This window comes from Macaca nemestrina, chromosome 12 (assembly GCF_043159975.1).
Source record: "Macaca nemestrina isolate mMacNem1 chromosome 12, mMacNem.hap1, whole genome shotgun sequence".
NCBI classification, from domain to species: domain Eukaryota; kingdom Metazoa; phylum Chordata; class Mammalia; order Primates; family Cercopithecidae; genus Macaca; species Macaca nemestrina.
In genome coordinates this window covers 131069160-131091584 of record NC_092136.1, presented here as the reverse complement: position 1 = coordinate 131091584, position 22425 = coordinate 131069160, and the positions used below count along the sequence as shown (strand labels likewise).

At 48.1% G+C, this 22425-nt stretch overlaps 1 protein-coding gene across 9 annotated transcripts in view; it reads right to left on the bottom strand.

Annotated features, from left to right (window-relative positions):
* The window catches only part of LOC105476177 (neurotrimin), a 1408523-nt gene that overhangs the window by 661111 nt on the left and 724987 nt on the right, over positions 1-22425 (bottom strand). For 3 of the 9 annotated variants that reach the window (XM_011731851.2, XM_011731856.2, XM_024791133.2), the window contains exon 2: positions 18907-19026. The exons of the other annotated variants lie outside the window; for them this stretch is intronic. In XM_011731851.2, the coding sequence (XP_011730153.1) occupies positions 18907-18961 (55 nt within the window). In that variant the 5' untranslated portion in view covers positions 18962-19026. The remainder of the gene's footprint in view (positions 1-18906; positions 19027-22425) is intronic. 9 annotated transcript variants of the gene reach the window in all.

Below are 22425 nucleotides of genomic sequence, written 5' to 3'. Positions count from 1 at the left end.
ACCACCCTTTCCTCTATTTCACCCAGAGTTTGGACTTGACTCCACAGGCTCCCCCTCCCTACTTCTTTCCATTGCACTTTGTTCTCTTCACGCACTGAACGCCCTCCTCTGTCTTTGCACATGGGGGCCACTTGGACCCAAGCACAGGGGAGGAGACGGGTGAAGACCTGCAGGGAGCAGGTTCTGATGAGGGAGGCAGCAGATTCCCAAATGTCAAGGGGGCTGACTTCCATTTGTGAGCAGATCATGGAGCAAACGATGGTGGCCTGGAGGGGATTCCAGCCCTGAGTGGGCACGGAGCACAAACAGAGAAGAGAGTGGACAGGGACAGCAGCTGCTCTCCATGAGCACTTTCTCCAGAAATGAGATATTTTTTATCTTAAAAGCAATTGTGTAACATGATAGCTGCAATAACGATGATAAAATGAGGTCAGAGGAAGCTGCGTGCGAGAAGACGGACGTGTTAGTTGAAGGTAGCTGCTTGCAGGGCTTGTGAACTGCTCTCTTTCCATGCACCAATGTGCGGGGCCCACCCCCGACAGCCTTGGTCTATCCTCACTTCTGGCCATGACTCTGTTTCACATGGAGGGTCAGAAGTCCAGACACAGAGGGTCAGTCATAGAAGGTGGACAGATACAGTGACAAACTCTTCCCAGGGTGGAAAAGAAACAGGAGCTCCAAGGGCTCTTGCCAAAGAAAGAGATGGGAGGAGAGGAAGTGAGAAAGAGAGAAGGAAGAAAAGAGCAATGCCTTTGAGGAACTGTGACATGTCGTGGCATTGGGTAAGAATGTCTAAAACTCCCAGCCCCAGTAGTCAGGCCTTTCCTGTGTCTCACGACTCCAGGCCGGGAGGGGGACTACGAGAGGAAGGGCATCTGTTTCAAATGCTTTCTCTTTCTCCGCCATGATCAAGCAGGGCTCAGAAGACCTTGCCCTTGGAGCCTCAGCTGCTCTCTTGGCTTCTGTGTGGAATGGAGCAGAAATGCCAGAGAGCAGAAAGCCAAGTGGTCAGTGCTGGACCAGACCTGGGCACTGCTCAGAGCCAGAGGGCTGAGCCACCCATCCCTGTGATGGACAGGCCGTCCAGCCACCGGACCCCGCTGAAACCCGCATGGAGACAACTCAGGAGTGCCCAGGTTGTGCTCTTAGAAGACTGTCCAGGGCCTCATCAGCACATGGTCAGGACACCTGTGTTCTCTCCTCCCTCAAACCCCAGTCCAGTCTGGGCCCCAGGCAGGAAAAGGGAGGGACGGAATTTGTTACTAGGGTCCCCTGGAAGCTGCAATGCTCATGAATTCCTTAGTTCTCTGGCCTCTTCACTTCATCAAGTCAGTAAATAAATAAAGCTGAGAAGGTCATGGATGGAAGGGTGATGCTGGAGCCTATTAGCATACATCTGCATATCAGTGAAGAGACAAGGTCCTGCTTCAGGAGAGCTGATCACTTGCAGATTCAAATCAATCCTGTGACTTTACAGTAGGGCTTGCTGACCAGCTGTGTGTCACAAGGCTCTGTGTTATAAGGCCACCAAGGATGGCATAGGAGGAGTGGAGGGGACAAGGGATGCCATGCCTCTGCAGGGGCACTGCTGCTGCTCAGTCCTGACACTTCCTGATTGCATGCAGTTGAGCAAATGGCATAACCTCGCTGAAACTTTATCTCTGCATCTTAACATAGAGCTCATAGGAACTTTCTGGATTCTTATGAGAATTTGGGCTTCTCTTGGCAAAGCGCTTGACCCTCGGTAATTGCTCAATAAGCCATGGGCATTGCTGGAACTGAAGCCTTTAGAAGTGGACACAGAGAGGTCACCATCTGACACCTGGAGAAGAACTCAGGGCCAAGTGTGGCTGCGTATACAGCCGTCCTGCCTGGCCAGCCCAGCTTTCATCATTTCCCTATAGTTTGCCTCATAGACTTGTCAATCTCACTATGCAGTTCTAGCTTCAGGCACCTCGCTGATATATTAAAAATAAATAATAAACTGTTGCATTGGTCTAGCACTTTGCTAGAGTTTATTAAGGACTTCCACCTGTAATATACCACCTAATTCCCATCACTGCCATGAAAGGTCCTCCCTGCAGAGAGGAGGACGTGGACCTCCACGGGAGCGGGGTGATCTGCGCAAACTCAAATGGCCTCAAGTGGCAGGACAGACTTCAGGCCTTGAGCATCCATTCCTGGCACTCCATGCCTCTCACGTAAGTTGTGCTTGCAAGCAGGGCAGGGCTCGGGGGCCTGGGGCCACCAGCACACAGAGTTCCTCCCAACCCACCGTACGGTTTCCATATATATTAGATGCCAGAGGAAGATCTAGCTGCAGGTGATTTGGGCAACATCTGAAAAGCACCCAATACTACCGATCAGTCTATCATCATCAAAAATGTCAGTGTCAGGCAAGAAAAAGGCAACAGCACTGCTCCATATTCAGAGAGTCTAAAGAGACGTGGCGACAGAACGCTGCTAAGTGGACGGGTCCATCGTGGGGCGACGGTAATAACAGACATTATTCAGACTACTCCAGAGGCTGAAGTAGATCTGGGCTAAGTTTCTGGAATTCAGGCATTGTGTCGTGGCTACGGAAGAGGACACCTTGTTCCTAGAAGATGCATAGTAAATATGGAGGGAAGTTGTTCAATATACTACTTTTGTTACATTTTTGAAGGTTTAAAATTTTCAATGAAGAAAAAGTACACCAGGCACACTTCTTGAGCAAATCTCTCTCCAATGGCTAATTGTGGTGCCTGAAGGCCCGTGTTAAAAAACCTAATCATAGACTTCCTGCAAATATGGAATTGTGAAGGTCATCTGATAAAAACTTCTGTCTCTTACGTTCCCTCCACTATGTGCATATGTAGGTTCACAGTCTCACACGCATGAGCACACACAGGCACACGCCCACACACGCATGTACAAAGGCACAGACACATACACACACACCCCCTCAGTGCTAGAAAAACTCCAACGCAGTCCTTCACTTCTTTGGGTGGCTTAGACCCTTAAAATTTCCTTGATAAGAACAGATTGCTCCCAAATAACTTCTGTCCATCAGTCTTAGTTTTGCTTTATGTCATTATACAGAAAACATCTCCTTCCTTTTCTACCAAACACTTAAATATTTGAAAACAGTTGTGTGCTCTAAACACCTCCTTCTTCAGTTTCTCTTCCCTATGTTCACCTGTTTTGGAGACAAAATGGACCTTTGTCTCTTCCAAGAGCCTCTTACTAAAAATCAGATTCTCTAGAGCAAGGCAAGGGTTCAGCTTCAAGGCTCTCATTTCAAAATTTGACTAAATGTCAGTCGTGTCCCATGGTGACACAGGCCTACCTGGTTAAGCTTCTAAGGTGACACGGGCCTACCTGGTTAAGCTTCTAAGGTGACACGGCTTACCTGGTTAAGCTTCTAAAGTGACACGGACCTACCCAGTTAAGTTTCTAAGGTGACACAGGCCTACCCAGTTAAGTTTCCACGGTGACAGGGACCTACTTGGTTAAGTTTCCACGGTGACAGAGACCTACTCGGTTAAGTTTCTAAGGTGACACGGGTCTACCCAGTTAAGCTTCTAAGGGTGAAACCATTGGTCCAAGTGGTTTGCTGGCTAGTTCTGTCAACACCAAATGTGAAAGCCATAAAAGACTCTCCAAGATTATGGATCTGGACCCCAGTTCTTGCCCCTGGAAGCAAAGTCAAGCAGAAGCCTGAGCTTTTCTCTCTTCTAGAAACAGGGCCATTTTATTTTGGGGGATTTAAATGGGAAACATCCTCTGCCTAAAGTCTTGAGTCACCTTCATCTGAGAAGACACACAAAAACCACAGACAAAATGCTGGCAGAGGGTCTTCTGAGTCAAGGCCCTCCGTGGAATTTCGCACACAGTCTGTGGGTGGAGGGTCATGACGAGAAATGTACAAACTTTGGAGTCCAAGCTGGGTGTGAATTTGGTCTCCTCTAGGATACAGCAGCTGCAAGAATTTGAGTAGGCTGCTCAGCCTCCCTTGGCCTCAGGGTCTCCTTTGGTTAAAATGAGGTACTCCTACCTCCCTTCTTGGACTGTCATGAGAAATGAAAGAATGAAAAATGCAAATTCTCTTGCTCATAGTAGGCACTCAACAAGCAATGATTAATGAATGTGGCCACCATTCCCAAAAGGTTATAACAATGCGCTTGGCAAAGGTTCAGTCTGTATTACTGGTTATGTCAGATACTAATGAATTATTATAATAACATTTGTGAAATCATATCCTAGTCAGTAATAAGAATTTAAAAATGTGCTGAGAAAACCACCCATGATATATTGGGATTGAGCCAAGACAGCCAGTCGACAACAGATGAGCTACTCCGCTGTTTAATACACTTAATAAAACTGTGTAGCTGCCCGAAATTGCTGTGTTGCTAAACAGAAATATCCCAAGGGTTTAAACAGAAAAGATAAATGCTCTCTTCGTCTTATACAAGAACCAAAGTAAAGATGGAACTGGAGATCTGGAAGCTCAGGCAGGATCAGGAAGACGGGGTGCTACGTGAAGGTTGAGGTCCGCTCACACGGGCTAAGCATTTGAAAAGAACAGAGTCTTTAAATATGGTGGGATGAATGCAGGAAATGGGACTTTGGAATCCATCTGGCACACTGGGAGCTTTCTTTTCTAGCAGCAAGTGAGGGGCTGTATGAAGACCCAGATGAAAGGGATAACATAAGACCAAACACCACAAACTATGAGCCCCACATCTGGGTCCCTAATCCAGAGCTCAGGCTGTCATCTGTTCATGAACCTTCTGTGAGTACATGTCTTGGAGCTGCAATGAGTTTAGGTGCCTGATAACCTATATCCCGCGGGGAAGGCTTTTCTCTCTTGCAGAGAGTTTCAGAGAAGCAGTGTTACAGGTAGCCAGACAGGGAAATCAAGCTTGCAAATAACAATGGCAATATTCTTGTAACTGCGAATGGGAACAATAAGGCTGGTTCTGTTACACTGAGCCAACACCAGATTCATGGGAACTAGAGAAAGACTATAATCGTAGCACTGAATGACTTCAAACGAAATAAAGCAATCCCACACAAAGAGTTCTCCCGCCCGACTGATACCAGCGAGTTGCCAGCTCTCTGGTGTTTCAGCATCCTCAAGGCCAGAGCATCCCAGCTGCAGGGAAGCAGAAGCACTGTCCAGGTCACGCTGATCACTTTACAGGCGACAAATACCAGACTTGTGCCGCTGCTAAGTCACAAACACCAAACTGAGCTTTAGGATTGAGCTTTCTTCCTACGATACCAGCCTCTCCTTTTCAAGAATGACAGCCCTAGGAGTGACAAGAACATCTTGGGTAGAGAAGGAAGACTTTTTATGAACTGCATTCCTTTTCAGTGAGCTCTTTCCAGTTTCAATGCAGGCCGTGGCCAAGCACTTGTGCAGCGTGTCTGCTTCTCTGGGAACGGGAACGTGTGTGTGGCACTACTTCTCACGGCCACGTGAGGGCACCCGCACCCCGTGCTAGGACCCTTCCTCTTGTCTACCTGCCCACCCTTACGCTGTGTGTATATGTTTTTTCCATGAGGTCAGGAGTATCAAGGTTGTAAAATAACATATTTTCACTTGTTTTCTTCCTACGTCCAAGACATAGCATTTCTGAAGTCAATTATCTCCCTGAGTTGCCATCATCTCCCCACCCTATTTCTCTTTGTGCTGCCTTTCAACCGATCAGAGTCTGACACCAACAGACGGGGGAGTAGAGTGGTTGGCAAAAATGATTTTTTTTCCCTCACTGGTGATGTCAAATCCTTGTTCTGGCACTTTGTTTTAAAAGGCCTTCTGCAAACGTAAGATCTCTGTTCTCCGAACTCAGGAGGGAGAGCCAAGAGAGAGGCTGCCGTGCTGTCTGCAGAGGGGTCTCAGGTGTCACCTGGGCCCCCCAAGGCACAGGTCCCTTTAGCACCATTTGTCCAGCACTGTTCCTGGTGAGGGATGGAAGAGCATTTCTGCAGAGTTCCCAAAAGCAGACAAAATTAGAGCAGCAAGCATCACCCCCTAAATGCATCACGTCACTGTCTGGCCCCATATTTAAATGCAAGCTGTGTCCAGAGGTGGGCAGGTGACCCAGATGACAAGGCGATAAGAAGAAAGACACACACATTGAAACTAACACACACAGACAATGAGGACAGAACTTGCAGTTCTTACGAAGTACAGGCTGGGGCCTGGCAGAAGCACTAGTGTTGATCTGGCGGAAAGGGCCCTGTGATCCTTTGGGGGCCACCATAATGCCCTGCTCAGAGAAGCCCACCAGCCTCCCTTGTCCTCTCAGGCAGGCATCCTTCCAAGTTAGTGGAGATGGACTGGTCAACCGCAGGTCTCTCCACTCCGTCAGGAGCCACAGGCAGCCCTGAGCATCCCCGTGGTCACCAGCTGTACCCCAGTGGGCACCCAGCAAGGGTTCTGGGGTCACCTTCTTGACCCATTGTTGTACTCACAATTTACCACCAGAAACCTCAGGAGTTTTCTGACCCTCCTGCCCTCCCCAGCCCTCTTATCCATCCCCATCTGTTTTTAGGCTGAAGCCTAAAACAGACAGGAACACAGCCACTCCCCACTCCCACCCCGGCGCCATGGTTTTCTCTGTTGTAAAGGAGAATTTATCACAAAGCCTTTCTTTTGAAGGCCAGAAAGAAGAGGCCAAGGCCGGTCCATAGGTGTTTGAATTCCACAAGCCTCCACAGAAGTCCTACTACGTACCAGGAGTACTAAATACCTGAGAAGAATTACGTCCCTTTCCTGTTGGCACCAGTAGTCTAGTGGGAAAATACATATATGAATAAATATTCTGTCATACAACTAATGCCAGCCCAGAGTGCCATGAACAAAGACAAGGTGGGTTTGAGCCTGGTCCGATGGGTGAATAGGAAGAGGCCAGGCAGAAGAGAATGGCCTGGAATCCCAGGGAGACTGAAAGGGTGAGGCACTCCAGCTGTCTGGGGTGTCTGATGCGGTTTCCTCGGAGCTGCAGAGCCACACAGCGCTCGTCCAAACACGCCCACGCGTGCTTCATGAAGCAGGCCCAGCATCCTTGGTCAGTGTGCGATGCCTTCAAAGGAGGCTCATTTGCTCCAGTTGGCCGCCTCTGCCTTCACCTGGCCCCAGAAGCCTAGCTTGCTGACATCCCTGCCTGAACCCTGAATACATTTGGGCCTGTCCTATGCTTTGAGGCCTCCCCAGAGGGGGAACGTTCAAGGGTCCCCTTGCTGCTCTGTTCCTGGTGGGGAGGGAGGGACAGCACCACTCAGGCTTGTTCCTCCCACACCTGCCAAGAAGGCTGGTCCTCCCGGACCCATGGTGTGGAAAGCCGAGTCCACTCCAGAAACAGGCAATTTGTGTAGAAAAACAAAGAGAAAGGGATGGGCACGTGGAGAGGAACACAGAGAGGCCACACTGCGGGCCCCTGGCCATCTGCTGCTGGGTGGCGGTGCAGCCAGGGGGCAGCCAACAGCCAGCCCAGTGCTCTCAGGTGGAGCCAGGACAAGGGCCTCTTTGTCCCTGAGCCAAGCACCTGCTGGTGTCCAAGGTTTGGAGCCCCCAAACCTTGACTTAACCTTCAGAGGGGCCTTAGCTCTCAAATCAACAGAAATCATTGCCTCCACCAGGTGTCCAGGTCCTTATTCTGAGGCAAACTCAGGGGATACACTTCTCTTTGCCACTTCTGATGCCACTTCTTTGATCGACCACTCTTGATGGGCACTTTGTCACTCTCCAGTGGCCTGTGAATTTGCCCAAGGCCTCTGCTTCTTATACCGCTGACTCTTGGCGGTTCTCACAGGGCTCCGAGCCATTTGCCACCTCTGCCAAGTCGCAGATATACCCAGCCCAGTGTGGGCTCCAGAGGAGGGTGAGGGCAGCCGCTGGTAGACCCTGCCAGCCCAGAGCTAACATTGATTCAACCGCATTCTCTGCAAGCCCAGAGCTGATAAGGCCTGTGCAAGCAGGAGCTGTGGTTGATCCCCTGAATATGCAGGTAATTTAGAAGGACGGAGACAGGTGTCCCTGGCCTTCCATAAATAAATTGCGCGGTGATGGGGTTGGGCAGGGACGGTGAGTATAGTCGCGAGATAGCGCCCCAGGGAGCCAAGGGGTGGAACTGGCCTTCCAGGCTGATTATGCCTCTGCCTGGGGGAGATAGAAATGGCTCCTTCCTGGCATCCGTAAAGTTGCTGAGAGCAGACCTTACCTAGAAAGGCAAGACCCAAAAGCCTCCCAGTAAGTTCTTGAGCAGAGCCTGCTAAGGGAGGAATTCCTGGCGCTTTTGCTTGGAGAGAAACAGGGCTGGGAGAAAGGGTCAGAAGAAAGATGATGGGGGTGGTAAAAAGAGAAGGGAGGATGGAGTGAGAAAGGACAGAGGTGGAGGAAGAGGGGAGCATCTGCCGATGGTGAAGCAGAGGAAAGGACATCTGTTTTCAGAAGGGGCTGGGGGCCGCATTCTCTGGGAGCCTCCTGGGCCCCGGGCCTTTAGCATCTACTGAGTGAATACCTAGGATTGCTGACAGAGGGAGCAGAGGGGAAGGGGCTGGCTCCCATCACACAGCCACCTCGCTGAGCAGTGTCAGAGGTGGTTTTAGCTTAGATCCGAGGCCTCCAAGAAGGGCTGTGCCGCTCAGACAGCATCCATGTCTGAGAAAAAAACCTCCCTGACCCAGTGGGTTAGAGGAGCAAGTGAGGTAGGGAGGAGAAGGGGACATACGAGTCCTAGCCCTCGACTCTCAGGCCCTCCCCGCCTCGTCTCCTGCCCCAGTACCGTGTGTCCATTTCCCTGGGCCTCACCCAGCCCCACTAGAGCCTCAATTCCAGGTAGAGAGTGAGCGGCTGGCACAGAAGGCCCAGCCCCGGTGGAGCCCTGCTCTCCAAGCCCCCTTGCCATAGCACTTGGAAACGGGAACGAAACAGACAGCCACAGAATAATAAACGAATGCAGGCATGTGTTCCTTAGTGATAATAAATAAATGTATAAGAAAGAAAGAGAGAGAGAAAGAAGGAAAGAAAGAGAAAGAAAGAGAAAGAAAGAGAAAGAAAGAGAGAAAGAGAGAAAGAGAGAAAGAGAGAAAGAGAGAAAGAAAGAAAGAAAGAAAGAAAGAAAGAAAGGAAGAAAGGAAGAAAGGAAGAAAGGAAGAAAGAAAGAAAGAGAGAGAGAGAGAGAAAGAAAGAAAGGAAGGAAGGAAGGAAGGAAGGAAGGAAGGAAGGAAAGAAGGGAGGGAGGGAGGGAGGGAGGGAGAGAGAGAGAAAGAAAGAGAAAGAAAGAAAGAGGAAAGAAAAGGGAAAGATTTCAGAGCAATTCTTTTCCATTTTTCCCTCTTTGGTTCATTTTGCTGAAAACCTACAAGCCCACTTTTTGCCAAAAGGGATGACAGTGGAGTGGGTACTGCACGTGGCGAGAGAGGAGCTTTTGGGGTGCCTTCTGTTACCTTGGAGTGAGGCAGCTGATGTGATATTTTAATAGGGATCTCATTTTAATAGCCTACAAATGAGAAGTCAGAGACAATTAAAATTCATTTCCAATTAATTGTTTTTTCTTCTCTCATTACCAAGAGTTGCCAGTTAGACACCAACAAAGCCTTCAAAACAAAAGCAGCTCCCAGCCTCCGCTTCAGTCGGATGCCACCTGGAAGGAGGCTCCAGAGAGCACCAGATCTTTGCTTCAAACTTCTCTCCCTTCAGCAAATGACTTCCCCGACCCCTTTGCGGGCAAGAGATAGCTCAAATCTTTAGAAGCTGGGACCCTGTAAGCCGCGAAGTCATGGACAAGTTTATTACCGAGGCGCTGCAGGATACTTTTTTATAGTTTTTAATACTGGTTTATTTGCTCTCCTGAGGAATGGCCTCAGCAACCGCATTTCTCGAGACTGATTTAGCTTCCTCCCTTTCCCCTGCTGTTCCCCTTCTGTGCTGTGACCAAAAATCCAGGCTATGAAAAACATCCTGAGATGACAGAGCCTCACCTGGAGCCGGGAGCCTCAGTGCCCCCCCTGCTGAATTGCTGAGTGAAGTTGCTCTCCCCACTCACCTGTGCAACAAGAGAGCCTCCTTCAATGCCCCTAGCGTGCCTTCCAGCTCTACAACCTTCACTCTGCGTTAAAAACACATTGTCAATGGCATCTGTGAAACACTTAATGGATGCTAAGTATCTCACATGCACACCTCACTTAATGCTCATGAAAAACCTCCTTAACCAGATGCCTCTGGTATCACCAGTTCTCAGAGGAAGAAACCAGGCTACGGGACTTTTCCAAGCCCAGCGAGCCAGGGTTTCAGCCTGGCTGATTCCAGAGTCTGACCTCTTAACCTCTATTTCCTCCACGATTTTTATCTCTGACCCCTTTTAAGATGCCAGAGTTCCTGGAAAACCCTCAGCTTTGTTCTCTCTCTCTCTCTCTCTCTCTCTCTCTCTCTCTCTGGATGGGGAGAATGTTCTAGTTAAACTCCTCACCTCATCTGGATCTTGATGACTAGAGTGGACGGCCCTGAATGACCAACCCTACAAGGCGCAGAGAAACCAGGACAGGGACTCGACAAACCCCAGAGGGGCAAGGTCGCTTCCCCAGGCTCCAGCCCCTTTTGAAAGCAGAAGGCTGTGCTCCCCCTACCGGCCACCACTAGTGGAACGAGTCTCCCCAAGTTCTCACTAAGCCCAACTTTATTATTATTATTGTCGCTGTTGTTTGAAATTCCTCATAATAACTGGGATAGATTTCTTAGGAAGCCAAATAATGGGATGCATTTCCACCCTGGCTTTATAATTAATGTTTGCATCATTTATCTTTCGTGGAAAGATTATTCTGACTAACGAGGTTCTGGGCCACTAATTCATTACACTGCCTTGTCACTTCCTGCTCCTTCTTATTACCCAGAAATAGACTCATTAGTCAGAGTTCAATGACAGGGAGAAATTGTGTTCCTTCATTTAATTCCCTCACTCACTTCTGGGCCCCATGTTTGTCTGAAATTGGGGATTAGAAGGGGGAATAAAGGAGTCATCTTAAGTCTCTGCTTCAGACTCATTATATCTTCCCCTTTGTTCCTGTCCAACAGGGAAAGGGCCAGGAGAGCTTGTGGTGGCCACGTGGGTGCTGTCCTTTCACCACTCAAGGCTACGAGCAGGTGAGGGGGCATAGCCCAAGCACTTAGGGACTTGCAACATATAATCAAGGTGTTTTTTTTTGTTTGTTTTTGTTTTTTTAATCTCCACTCACAATTAGTAGTACTACCTGGGAATCTTTGGAGTATCCAGGCATTGCTGATAGTAAATGCTGTAGAAGATATTTATAGATAGATAGATAGATAGATAGATAGATAGATAGATAGATAGATAGATGTAGATATATATGCACACATACATGCATGACACAAAGTGCTTTCAAAGTCCTCTGCCACAAGAACGTAAGGTGATATAATGTAGACACTAATAGCCCAGGCTCGTGTTCCATTGGCACAAGTTCAAATCCTGCCTCTTCTCATGCGAGTTGCAAGGCCTTGTTCAAGATACTTAACCTCCCCTGGCTGCGGCTTCTCAACCACAAAATAGGAATGACAAAAGCTATCTCTCATCATTACAAGGCTCAAGCCGCAGAAAGCACCAGAAGTGGATCGCACAGTGTGCGGCAACGATGGCTATTAGGAGCTTGGAAGAAAGGTGCCCTTGGAGTTCAACTAATCAAAACCCAGCAGTGGGAAGAGATGGTGTCTCCAGGCAGTGGGTCCCAATCCTGGCAGCACAGAGGAGACACCTGCAGATGCCCGGGCCCACCCAGACTGTTGGAGTTGGAATCTCAGGCATGCAGGGAGGGCGTCTATGGGTTTAAAAGTTCCACAGTGGTTCTAAGGTGAGATCAGGGTGACAAGCCCTCAAGGTCTCAAGATCTGCTCAGGGACGTTTCATTCCTGGGCTACTCCTGTTGAAAGACACTTGAGGCTGAACACTTGCTTACTGCTGTAAGGCAGGAAACTATCTGGGTCCCTCCATGACCAGGATTAGTACTCATGTGGTTCCAGGTTCTGGGAAGCTCACTGGGGACAAAAGTAGGTGTATCACCTGCTGTCATGGGGCTGCTGCCCTACTGGGGAGCTGGAATCAGAGCACCGATAAATGCTTACGTTCAAAGCAAAACAAATGCACGGAAGAAAAAGGGTGGATTCGAGGGTGAGCACCCAGCCTGTGGATCAGGAATACTTTCACAAGGAAGGGTCTTCTGTTGAATTATTAAGAGTCCTGAGGGTCACCCAGGAACAGAGGGACCGGAAGTGCTCTCTAGGCAGAAGGAGGAAAGACTACTACAAAGCCCATGTGGCTGGAACAAGAACAAGCCACGGAGGAGCAGAGCCGGAGAGCAAGCAGAGGCCAGGATCCACAGGCTTTGTAGATTCTGCCCAGAATTGGGGTCTTCCTCTTTAAGGGAAAAGGCAGCTTTTAAATGAAGGAATCCCAGGTAGGGCACAGAGGCGAGATGGCAAGATCCAATAAGCCAGCCCTCAAACCCACTTACTTCCTTGCAGCATAATCGTGAGGACCAAGGCCACGGCATGGAGCAAGGGGCCAGCCAAAGCCCTCCCCCTCTGCTAGAGTTCCCGAGGCCTCTAAGTCAGTTCCTTAGAGAACATCGCATGGCCCCAGACCCCAGTGCATAGAACTGAATCTCTCAGACGTGAGACCTGGATCTTTACTCACCCAGGCACAGACCAATAGCTCAGCTTCCAGAAATGTTGATCCCAGCCACAGCTAGAAAAGAATGCCCTCGTCCCTAATACGTCGTCCCACTGGAATGGTAGTGTGTCACCAGCCTTTAGTGAGTGCCCCTTTGTGAGTCCTTCAGCAGGAGCCTGGCCATCTCTGTTGCACTGATCTTATCCATTTGTGGACCAGAGAGGCTGAGGGCCCTGTTGTGGGTGGGGCACTCTGGGAATGTCATCCAGGGCTACTTGGCTTTCAGCCAACCTCTGCCCAGAGATCATAGGCATCTCCCATCTCAGGATGTCAGAATCAGATGTGTTTGTCCAGTATGTCTCTTCATTCTGGGATCCTCTGTTCTGGGAGGGGTGGTTGCAGGCATGGCTCCAATGGGGTAGACCAGGCTGGGGGCAGACCGGTGGTCTTCTACCCTCACAACGCCTTGTGCGTTTGTGGTATATTATGTGTTTATGGTCAATGACCTCCTCCTCAGTGAAGCTAGTCATTAGAAGTGAATCCTTGAATCTGGCCTTAGCTGTTTGTAACTGTAAGTTTCATTGAAATAAAGGAAACCTCTGGCAATTATAAGACAGGAGGCATGGCCGGGCACGGTGGCTCAAGCCTGTAATCCCAGCACTTTGGGAGGCCGAGACGGGCGGATCACGAGGTCAGGAGATCGAGACCATCCTGGCGAACACGGTGAAACCCCGTCTTTACTAAAAAATACAAAAAAACTAGCCGGGCGAGGTGGCGGGCCCCTGTAGTCCCAGCTACTCGGGAGGCTGAGGCGGAAGAATGGCGTAAACCCGGGAGGCGGAGCTTGCAGTGAGCTGAGATCCGGCCACTGCACTCCAGCCTGGGCGACAGAGCCAGACTCCATCTGAAAAAAAAAAAAAAAAAGACAGGAGGCAGGGCCAGGGGCAGGGTGTGGATGTCTCATGAGCCATATTCTAAGGCACTGCTTCTCCCATGGCAGTAATGCTGAGAGCTAAGGAGTGATAGGCAGGGTGAAGGGTGGAGGGCGGGCCTCACTCAGTCACTGGACCATAGGTTGAGGAATTCAGTAGCCCTGGGCACTGAAGCCTCAGAACAGATGTGTTGTCTCCAGTTACCAGGAGAAAAAAATACTCCAGACTGATGCAGTGATCTTAGTGAATATGTAGCCTAGTATAGACTACACATTACAACGTCACATTTACTGTATATTTTTATTCCTATGACCATTAAGAGAAATAGAGTTCGCAAAACTGGATATTGAGCAATGTGTGTCTTAAACTATTTATTATTCCTTATCTCAATTAATTTTCAAAACAGCATTGAGATATATATCATTCACAGCGCACAGATAAGGAAACTGGAGATCAACATGGGAAATTGACAAAAGTCAGGCAAAATACGGTGGGGTGGGAATTTGTCTCGGAAGCCTGCCTTCTTTCCGAGGCTGACGGCCAGTTCTGCTTGTTCACAGACATTGGGACTGAGTCTAGATGGATGCATTTTGTGACTTTTTTAGTTTGCTAGGGCTGCCGTCACAAAATAGCCTAGACTGGGTAGCTTAGGCAACAGAAATTTATTTCCTTGCACTCTGCAGGTTAGAAGTTCAAGATCAATATGTCGGCAGCATCAGTTTCCTCTCAGGCATCTCTTGCAAATGGTTGCCTTCTTTCTGTGTCTTCGCATGAACTCTCCTCGCTGTGTGCTGTGTCCCCATCGCTTTCTATAAGGACATCAGTCATGTTGGATTCGGGCCCAGCCAGATGACCTCTTTTTGCCCTAATCACCTCTTTAAGTATCTCCCAATACAGTCACCTTCTGAATTACTGGAGGTCAGGACTTCAACATGTAAATTTTGGAAAGATCCTGTTCAGCCTGTAACAGTGACCAAACAGTATGGACAAAGCTCTTTATCCTTCCCTTACCAGGGATCTCTACTTGGCTTTTCACATCAATGCAATCACTGTTTACCCAAAATATTTTTTACCCTGTAGTACAAAAAGGTTTACATTCTGAATGACTGGGCAAATGTCAGGATTAAGATAACTCACTCCAGAGATGAGGCGTGGGAAGGATGGGTAACAGGAAGCCGCTGTCTCCAGGTGTCAGCCTTGAGAGGAGATCCCTTCTTAATTTCCCTGAGGGACAGGAGGGAACGCGTGAATGCCACTGGCAAACACAGATGGCATTTAGAGCACGGTTCTCCCTAAGGCTTGTTGGGTACCCATCCGTGGCTGCAGGAAGCAGTTCTGTGGGTCCTGTCTCTGGTGCCCAACAGAGGCGCGGAGGATATGGGCTCCAGGAGTTCAAAGTCAGGCACACACGAGGATGTGCCAAGTGATCCTAGTCCCTTTGTTTAGCTTCTCTGAGTAACAATCGTCCCTTTATTCTGTCTGTCATTAAAGGATAGCAACAGATGTAAAAGAGTGGCTTTTAAATGTTGCTGGGAAAAGGAAATATTAAAATCTAAAAAAATAATAATAATAATAATCAATGGAAGAGAGCAGTGGCCCCCTTCTGACTAATGGCATTCTACAATCTCTTGACTTTGGGGATAATGAACTACATCTCAAATCTACTTGGTTTATTTTACTAAAATTATCAAATTAACATATAGGAAGAAGAAGACACGGGAACTGCAACGTATGGCGCGTGTTCATTTGGTACCTGGCACTGGGGATAGACAGCTGGAGAGAGAGGGAATTTAATTTCCTGGGGCCCATACGCCTCTGAGTGATTGGCAGGCTAATTTTGCTCTCCACTAGGCCTGGTATTGAAAGGAAGTGAAGATGCAGAAAGCTGCCAAGAACTGTTCCTTGCGTTGGCAAAAATTCTAGACCTCATTAGAAAAATCAAGAACTAGATTCAGAAATTTGGAAGGCCATGGTGAAAGGGGATTTTTCAAGTAATGATAATTATTAAATATTGTCAGAGCATCCTTTTACAGGTACTTGGTCTCTGGTTAAGCTTATACAGTATTACACTGACATGCTTCTGTCCTCATGTTGAGAGGTTCAGAGAACTTAATAAATTGCCCAAGGGCACACAGCATATTGGTAACAGATGCAGGTCTCAAACTGGGTTCTTCTAAATCTGGGCCCGGCTCTTTGTCACCTGCCTGTGCTGGCTCCACTGGAGCCCTGTCCAGAGAGGCCTAGCAGTCAAGAGTTTGGTTGATCTGCAAAGCTAGAGGGGAGCAAGCCCAGGGTGGTCCAGAGACTTTCCTTTCCTGTCACCCTCTGCTCTTTTGGGATAGGATTTTCATCCCAAAGCAGTTAAGTGCACAAATACTGTAGTAAGCGAGACACAAGTTCTAATTCAAGCTTCAAGGTCATGTGACCTTGGGCAAATTATCTCATCGCTTTAAGTCTGGATTTCCTTGTTTGTAAGAAGAGGATGATAAAACCAGTATCATAGAATTGCTTTGAAAATAAGATAAATCTGTGTGTGTCTGTGTGTATTGTTTAGTAAGGTGTCTGACTCTTAGTAAGGCTTAGCTAAAAAAAAAAAAAAAAAAAAGAAAAAAAAAATGGTTACAAAAACATCCTTGTCCAAAGAGAGAGAGGGAATCCCAGCAATCCTCAGTCCTCAAAGCCGGCTTTGCCAGGGCTGGCAAGGGTGTGACTTGCTATTGAAGACCACACATTTCTTTGTTTCCATCTCTGCTAGTAGTGGTGCACACAGTCCCCCTCACACTCACTGCTGCTCCCTCAAAGCTAGAGAACCGGAGCTGAGCAGCAGAAACCCTCCCTCTCAGTGGCCCGGCCCCTGATGCCGACAGACAGAGGGGTCAAGGAAAGCCTCAGGACCCGAGGCAGAGAGAGGAATGGAGTGACAGAGATCAATGTTGGACCCAAGATGATTAACTGTGCCAACCTGGGGCACTGGCGCTAGGGAGACGGCCAGATCGATGGATTCCAAGCAAATGAAGAGCCTGGCGCATTCAGCAGCCAAGCTGTGAAGTTAAACACAGCGACGGGGCCAGGCGTTTGGTGAGCGATGAGGGTGACGAAACAGGACACATGTATCTGGGGAAACAACACTGAGAGGCCAGCTCTAATTCTGAAAAATGTCTTTGCTCCTTGTCACCTTTCAAAGGTACAATCGCAGTTCTGTGAGTATGCATGTAAGAATATGAATGTGTGTGTGAGCACGTGCCAGCGTTTGTGTGTTGGGGGGGTGTGCATGTAAACACGACCCCTTTGTCTTCTTATTCCACCAGGGCCCAGTAGTGCTGGGGAATGTGTTGTTTATTAGGTAGGTGCAAATAGAATTTCATTCCCATGGTTCCGAGAATCACAGCATATTAAAACTATTCAAATATATCCCGTGTACTTATATACTCTGTGGAAAATGTTCTTGTAAAATTAACATATACTCTATTACCTCCTTATTAATGGGAAATTCTGAGGGACTGCCTTCATCCATCACAATAAGCTGGGCCCCTCAGCGTTCCCTGCCACGAGCTGACAAGGCAAGCTCTGAGGTCCACAGGGAGCCAGGAGGGAAGGCCGTCCCTTTTCATCCACGCAATACCTACCCTATGCAGAAAAGGGAGGACCTCAAGACCAGGGGGCAATTATGTTGCAGCCCTTATTCTGTGAACACACTCAAAAAGACACGAATGTTCCCGCTAAATCAGTGACTCCATCAGCCTTGATCCACAGGCCTTGGCAGTGGCAGAGGGACTGCAGGAAGCCACGTGGCTAAGAACCCACTTTCTTATTGCCATGTTGGGCAGCTTCTAGGAGTGCTTCCTGGCTGTAGATCTTCTTCCCTTTCAAAGCAGGTTGGGGGTGGTGCACAGCCCTTGCTCGGGCTAGGAGCCAGATACATGGCAGCTTAATTTTCCCCATTATGCATGGCAAATACCAAGAAGCATTCCCAGGTGTGTCTGCAGCCGTGTAAATCTGACATGAGTCACAGTGTCTTCGGAGGAAATGAAAGACCACAGGACGGGGACATGGCATCATGAAAAAAGACGCTTTGTGATTTTCAACATACGGTGACACTTTTCCTAATTTAGAGGGGGAAGCTGGGTTTTGAGTTTTCTTTTATGCCCCCTCTTTGTGAAAAGCAAGGGAAAGAAGATTTAAAGAACATCTGTGTATTCAAATGATAGAAATAGAATTATACACTTTCAGGAACAAACTCTAGTATTTTTGTCTCTTTCGAAGATTTCCGAAGCCTATAGATTTATCTCTCGTGTGTGTGCGAGAGCATTTCCTCTGAGGCCTTAGACATAGTTGAAATTGTTTTTGTCTTTTTCCCCTTTCTGCTAACCCAGCCCCCACTTCATTCTGTTGATCTCCTTTAACTGGACATAAGATAAAACTGAGTATGTTCAATATTTTTATTGAATTGAGTTTTATGTTTCCGGTCTGGATTTATAGACTGTTAAATAGAATGGTTTACGTTTCTCTCTCTCTCAAAGAAAATAACAAATACATGTGGAACAAAGCCATCAGTCAATTATATCAGTGGATTGTTGGCAACTCACAGGTGGAAAAAAAAGAGCATTTTCACTCTACTCTTAGGGGAAAGCAATTATATTTAAGAGCAGTAGAAAGTCAAAACTAGTCTGGAACTTCAAAACGCCTTTCTTGACTGACCAAGAAAAGGTACAGTGACTACAATGACAAACCAGCCCCTAGCTCCTTTAGAAAGCTACTCTGCCTCATGCTAAAGAGAAAATAAGTGATGTTTCAGCCTCTGCGACCAGGCAGGAATAGAAAAATACATTGACAGTAGTTGGACAGACCATAAAATTAAGTAAAAAATTCTTAATGTACAAGATCTCAGTTTTCCCACAAACCTCCTTTCTGTTCAGAAATTTCCAAACCATTTTCTGCCTGACCATGTCAGGAATGACATTCTTCCTTGTTCTTGATTTTCCTTCCTGGAATGTTTTAATCCGGAACACTTCTCCCTACTTCCTCTAGGCCCTACTCACAGCAATGTAGCTGACACATAGCATTAGGGTGCAAAACCTCAAATCCTTTCTGACTTGAAACTTCGCCCAGGAAAGACCTCTTAGCAAAAGTGCTGGCCATTGTGTCACAAGACAAACCCCTTTCAAAGAGCAAAGCCATCATCATCTCAACAGTCACAGTCACCGTCTGGACCTTCCGTCCTGAGGAAAGGATTCTCCACCGAATCTGGGGGGAAGACCCCCCACCAGTCCGTGCAAAAGATGAAGAATTGAGTATGCACCTACCTGTGCCCTTCCACTTCCACCTCTTCCCACCTTCCCCGTTTCTTTTTCCGCTCATTTTTTTTTCCACTTTAAAAACATCCAACTTTGCCTTGGGGATGAGCAGAATGAAATGTCACTTACCTATAAAAAGAGACAGAAGAGAAAGCCATGCATCACATTACACACAAGTTCTTTGAAATCAAGGCCAGCTTCCGACTTTGAAACTGTAACAATGAGTGAATATTATTTTTTCATCCTACCTTTCTATATTTAATGAAACTCAGGATTTTGCAAGTAACCCATCCCCAGGGCCCAGTCTCCCTTCATGATTTTCCTTTTGTTTCTTTGCATCCCCCGTCCCTCTTCACCACCCTAGCCCCACATCATCTGTCCCAGCTTCATGGATGAAAGGTCAGGAAGGAATAAGGGGGGGTGCACAGACCCAGAGATCAAGGCCTGCCCTCAGATGTTGGCAGCAAGGTTTCGAGGCACGAGGAGCTGGTTTTTGCCTCTTTTCTCACAGGCCACAGAGCTAAGACCCAGGGTCAGCGCTGGCTGGAGCCTCTCGGGAGGAGGGAGGAAGGTCAGCTCCCCGCAGGGTGACTTTCCACCCGGTGGCTTCGGGGCTCTTTCAAATGACTCTGCTCTGAGTCTTCCTCCTCTCTCCCTCCCTCACCCTCACCCCCCAGCTCTCCTGGTTTGGGTGTGAATGAATTCACCCAAGGTCTCCATCCCCCACTTCATCCTGCAGCATCTATCTTTCAGACCTGCTTCTACAGAAAATCTCATTATTGCAGCACCCTGAGGCCAACAACCACCTGAATGGGTCATTGTGTTCAGGCCCCTGTCTCAGTACAGGATGCAAACTGGTCCACCTGAGTCCTGTGGGACCCTTTGAGAACCCTGAGATGCTGAGTCCCTGCCTTGCCTGGCTCCTGGCCCCAGAGGCTCCCTGTCTTCATGCAGCAAGCTCCTTGAGGCCGACTGATTTGGTTCTGTCCTGTTGGCTGAAGGGAAGCCAGGCTCTGAGCATTCAACTTGCAAGAACAGCCCCTCACCCACCACGCTATGTAGTGGATCCTTCACATGCTCACATATTGGAAAATTGACTTCAATGTCCTGCTAGTGCCTTCTTCTTATTATGCCTGAATAACTCAGTTCCTTTTAGCCTATTCTTGGAGATTTCAGTTTTCCATCTTTCCTCCTCCAAGCTCCTATGAGACCCTCTGTGGAGGACAGCTCAGAGCTGAGCCCTGGAGAGAAAAGCAGCCATATGTCCCCCAATTCTGTTGCTGCATCCCCCAATCAAGATGCTCTGCCAGAAACGGAATTACGGTCAAATATTGCATCCTGATCACATTAGTATATTGAAGACTTGGAGAGGGTTCGAGGTAAACATCTATGCTTAAACTTTTCCTAACAGTATTTGACTCAGAAATATTTCTTGCTATACATAAATTAAAACACCATACTTCAGGAGGATGACCAGTTTTTTTCTCATTATGAATGTTAAACTAAATACAATTGATCTGATATTATCACAAGCAGTGGCCAGAGGACCCTGAAGTCAATGGTCCACCCACCATGCCCTACAGAAAGCGTGGGCTGAGGGCTCAGTATACTGGGTCTGGCTCAACTCCCTCACCCAGTGCGATGAAGGGCTATCGCCTCGCTCCCTGAAGCTCTCTCACCTGTGAGATTTGAAGACCCCGAAGCACCCTGCACACTAGGGTGTGGTGAAGCTGCAACGATACTTGAAATGTGCTTTTCAAACTGTAAAGAACAAAACACTTCAAGGGGCTGGTGGCGTCAGTACCTCTGTTCTTGAGGCCACACTCATGGGAGAAGAGATCACTTGGCCTCAGCTGCCCTGGGAGCTGGTGAAAAATATGTGGTTTTGACTGTGGTCAGTCAATGAGACATCAGAGGCAGCAGTTCCGAGAATACTTCCCTGGCTCTGGACCCTGAGGGAGGGAACTGATCCCAGAGGTCTTTTCCATCTTTAATATCTATGCCTACATGTCTCCCTCTATTGCACAGGGAAGCGCTCTCTGCCTTCTTGGTGCTTACATCTATTTTTTTCTTCTTTTTGGAGTCTCACTCTGCCGCCCAGGGAGTGCAGTGGTGCGATATCAGCTCACTGCCAACCTCTGATGCCCGGGTTCAAGCGATTCTCGTGCCTCAGCCTCCCGAGTAGCTGGGATTACAAGCGCCTGCCACTACGCCCAGCTAATTTTTTGTATTATTAGTAGAGACAGGGTTTTGCCATGCTGTCCAGGCTGTTCTCTAACTCCTAACCTCTGGTGATCTGCCCACCTCAGCCTGCCAAAGTGCTGGAATTACAGGCATGAGCCATCGCGTCCAGCTGCTTACACCTTTTAAAGCTTGTGATCCTGCTGTCTCTGCTCTGTGGCTTTGCGTCTGGGCAAGTTTCTCTGCAGACCAGGAACCTCTAAGTAGGGGGAGGAAAGAGAGGCCGCTGAATCAGAGCAAGACATGCCGTCCTCGTCTGCCTCCTCTGTTACTCTTGAATAAGACAGAATGCAAGGACAAACGGGCATCCACATAATGACGCGTCCATGTAGGTTGGTGTAAGAGCTGCACCATGTGGGTGTGGAATGTCAACAGTTGGGGAGGCTGTGGGGCAGTGGGAAAAGGGGTCTGTGAGAATACTCTGTATTTTCCTCTTATTTTACTGGAACCTAAAACTGCTCCAAAAATAAAGTTTATGAATGAAAACAAATTACAGGCCCTTAAGTTCTTATTCATTCAAGAAAATCTTCTCAAGCACATTCTGTGTGTAAGTCCCAGAATAATTTCTTATTGAATGGGAACATTCTGAGAGATGACAGCATTTTCTGTGTACAGTGGACAGAATGTAAGAAACGGGACTAAGATCCTAGCCCTAGGAGAGATTGAAAGCTTAATGGAAAGAGAGCAATATGTCTATAAAAAGTAAGGGAAATAGAAAACCATGCTGTCCCACTATTATCTCCCCACCCCACCCCTTTATCTGTGCAAACCTTATCTACAATTTAAACCCAGCTTAAGTGCCACCTGGCCCCTCAGGTCTCTTCAGAGCTCATCTCAGAATGTGTCACTCACGCCTCACTCTTCCCCTCATACTCAGCATCTTGCTGCCTGCCTTGCCCGGTGGTTCTGTTCTATTTCACCATGTATTTGAGTCTGCTGTTCCCACTCTGCTTCTACATTTTGACTTTGCAACCCTGACAACATCTAGCCCAGGGTTTTCTGCAAAATGAGTTGAAAGAAAGCTCGAGGTTTCCAGACCTTTGTGAATGTGGAATTTGCAGATGAGAGATTGTGGGTCTATGCGCACTACTGCGATATGCTGAGATAGTGCTGAGACTCCAGAGATAAGAAATATGATGCCTGCCTCCTTACGTCCTGGCGAGGCACACAGATGAGGAGACGCTGAGCTGTAATATGGCATCCTATTGACAAGACAGAGGTGGGCATGGGGGGCTCTGAGGAGACACAGGAGAAGTGTCTTCTATTTTGGTGCTAAGAACAGTACAA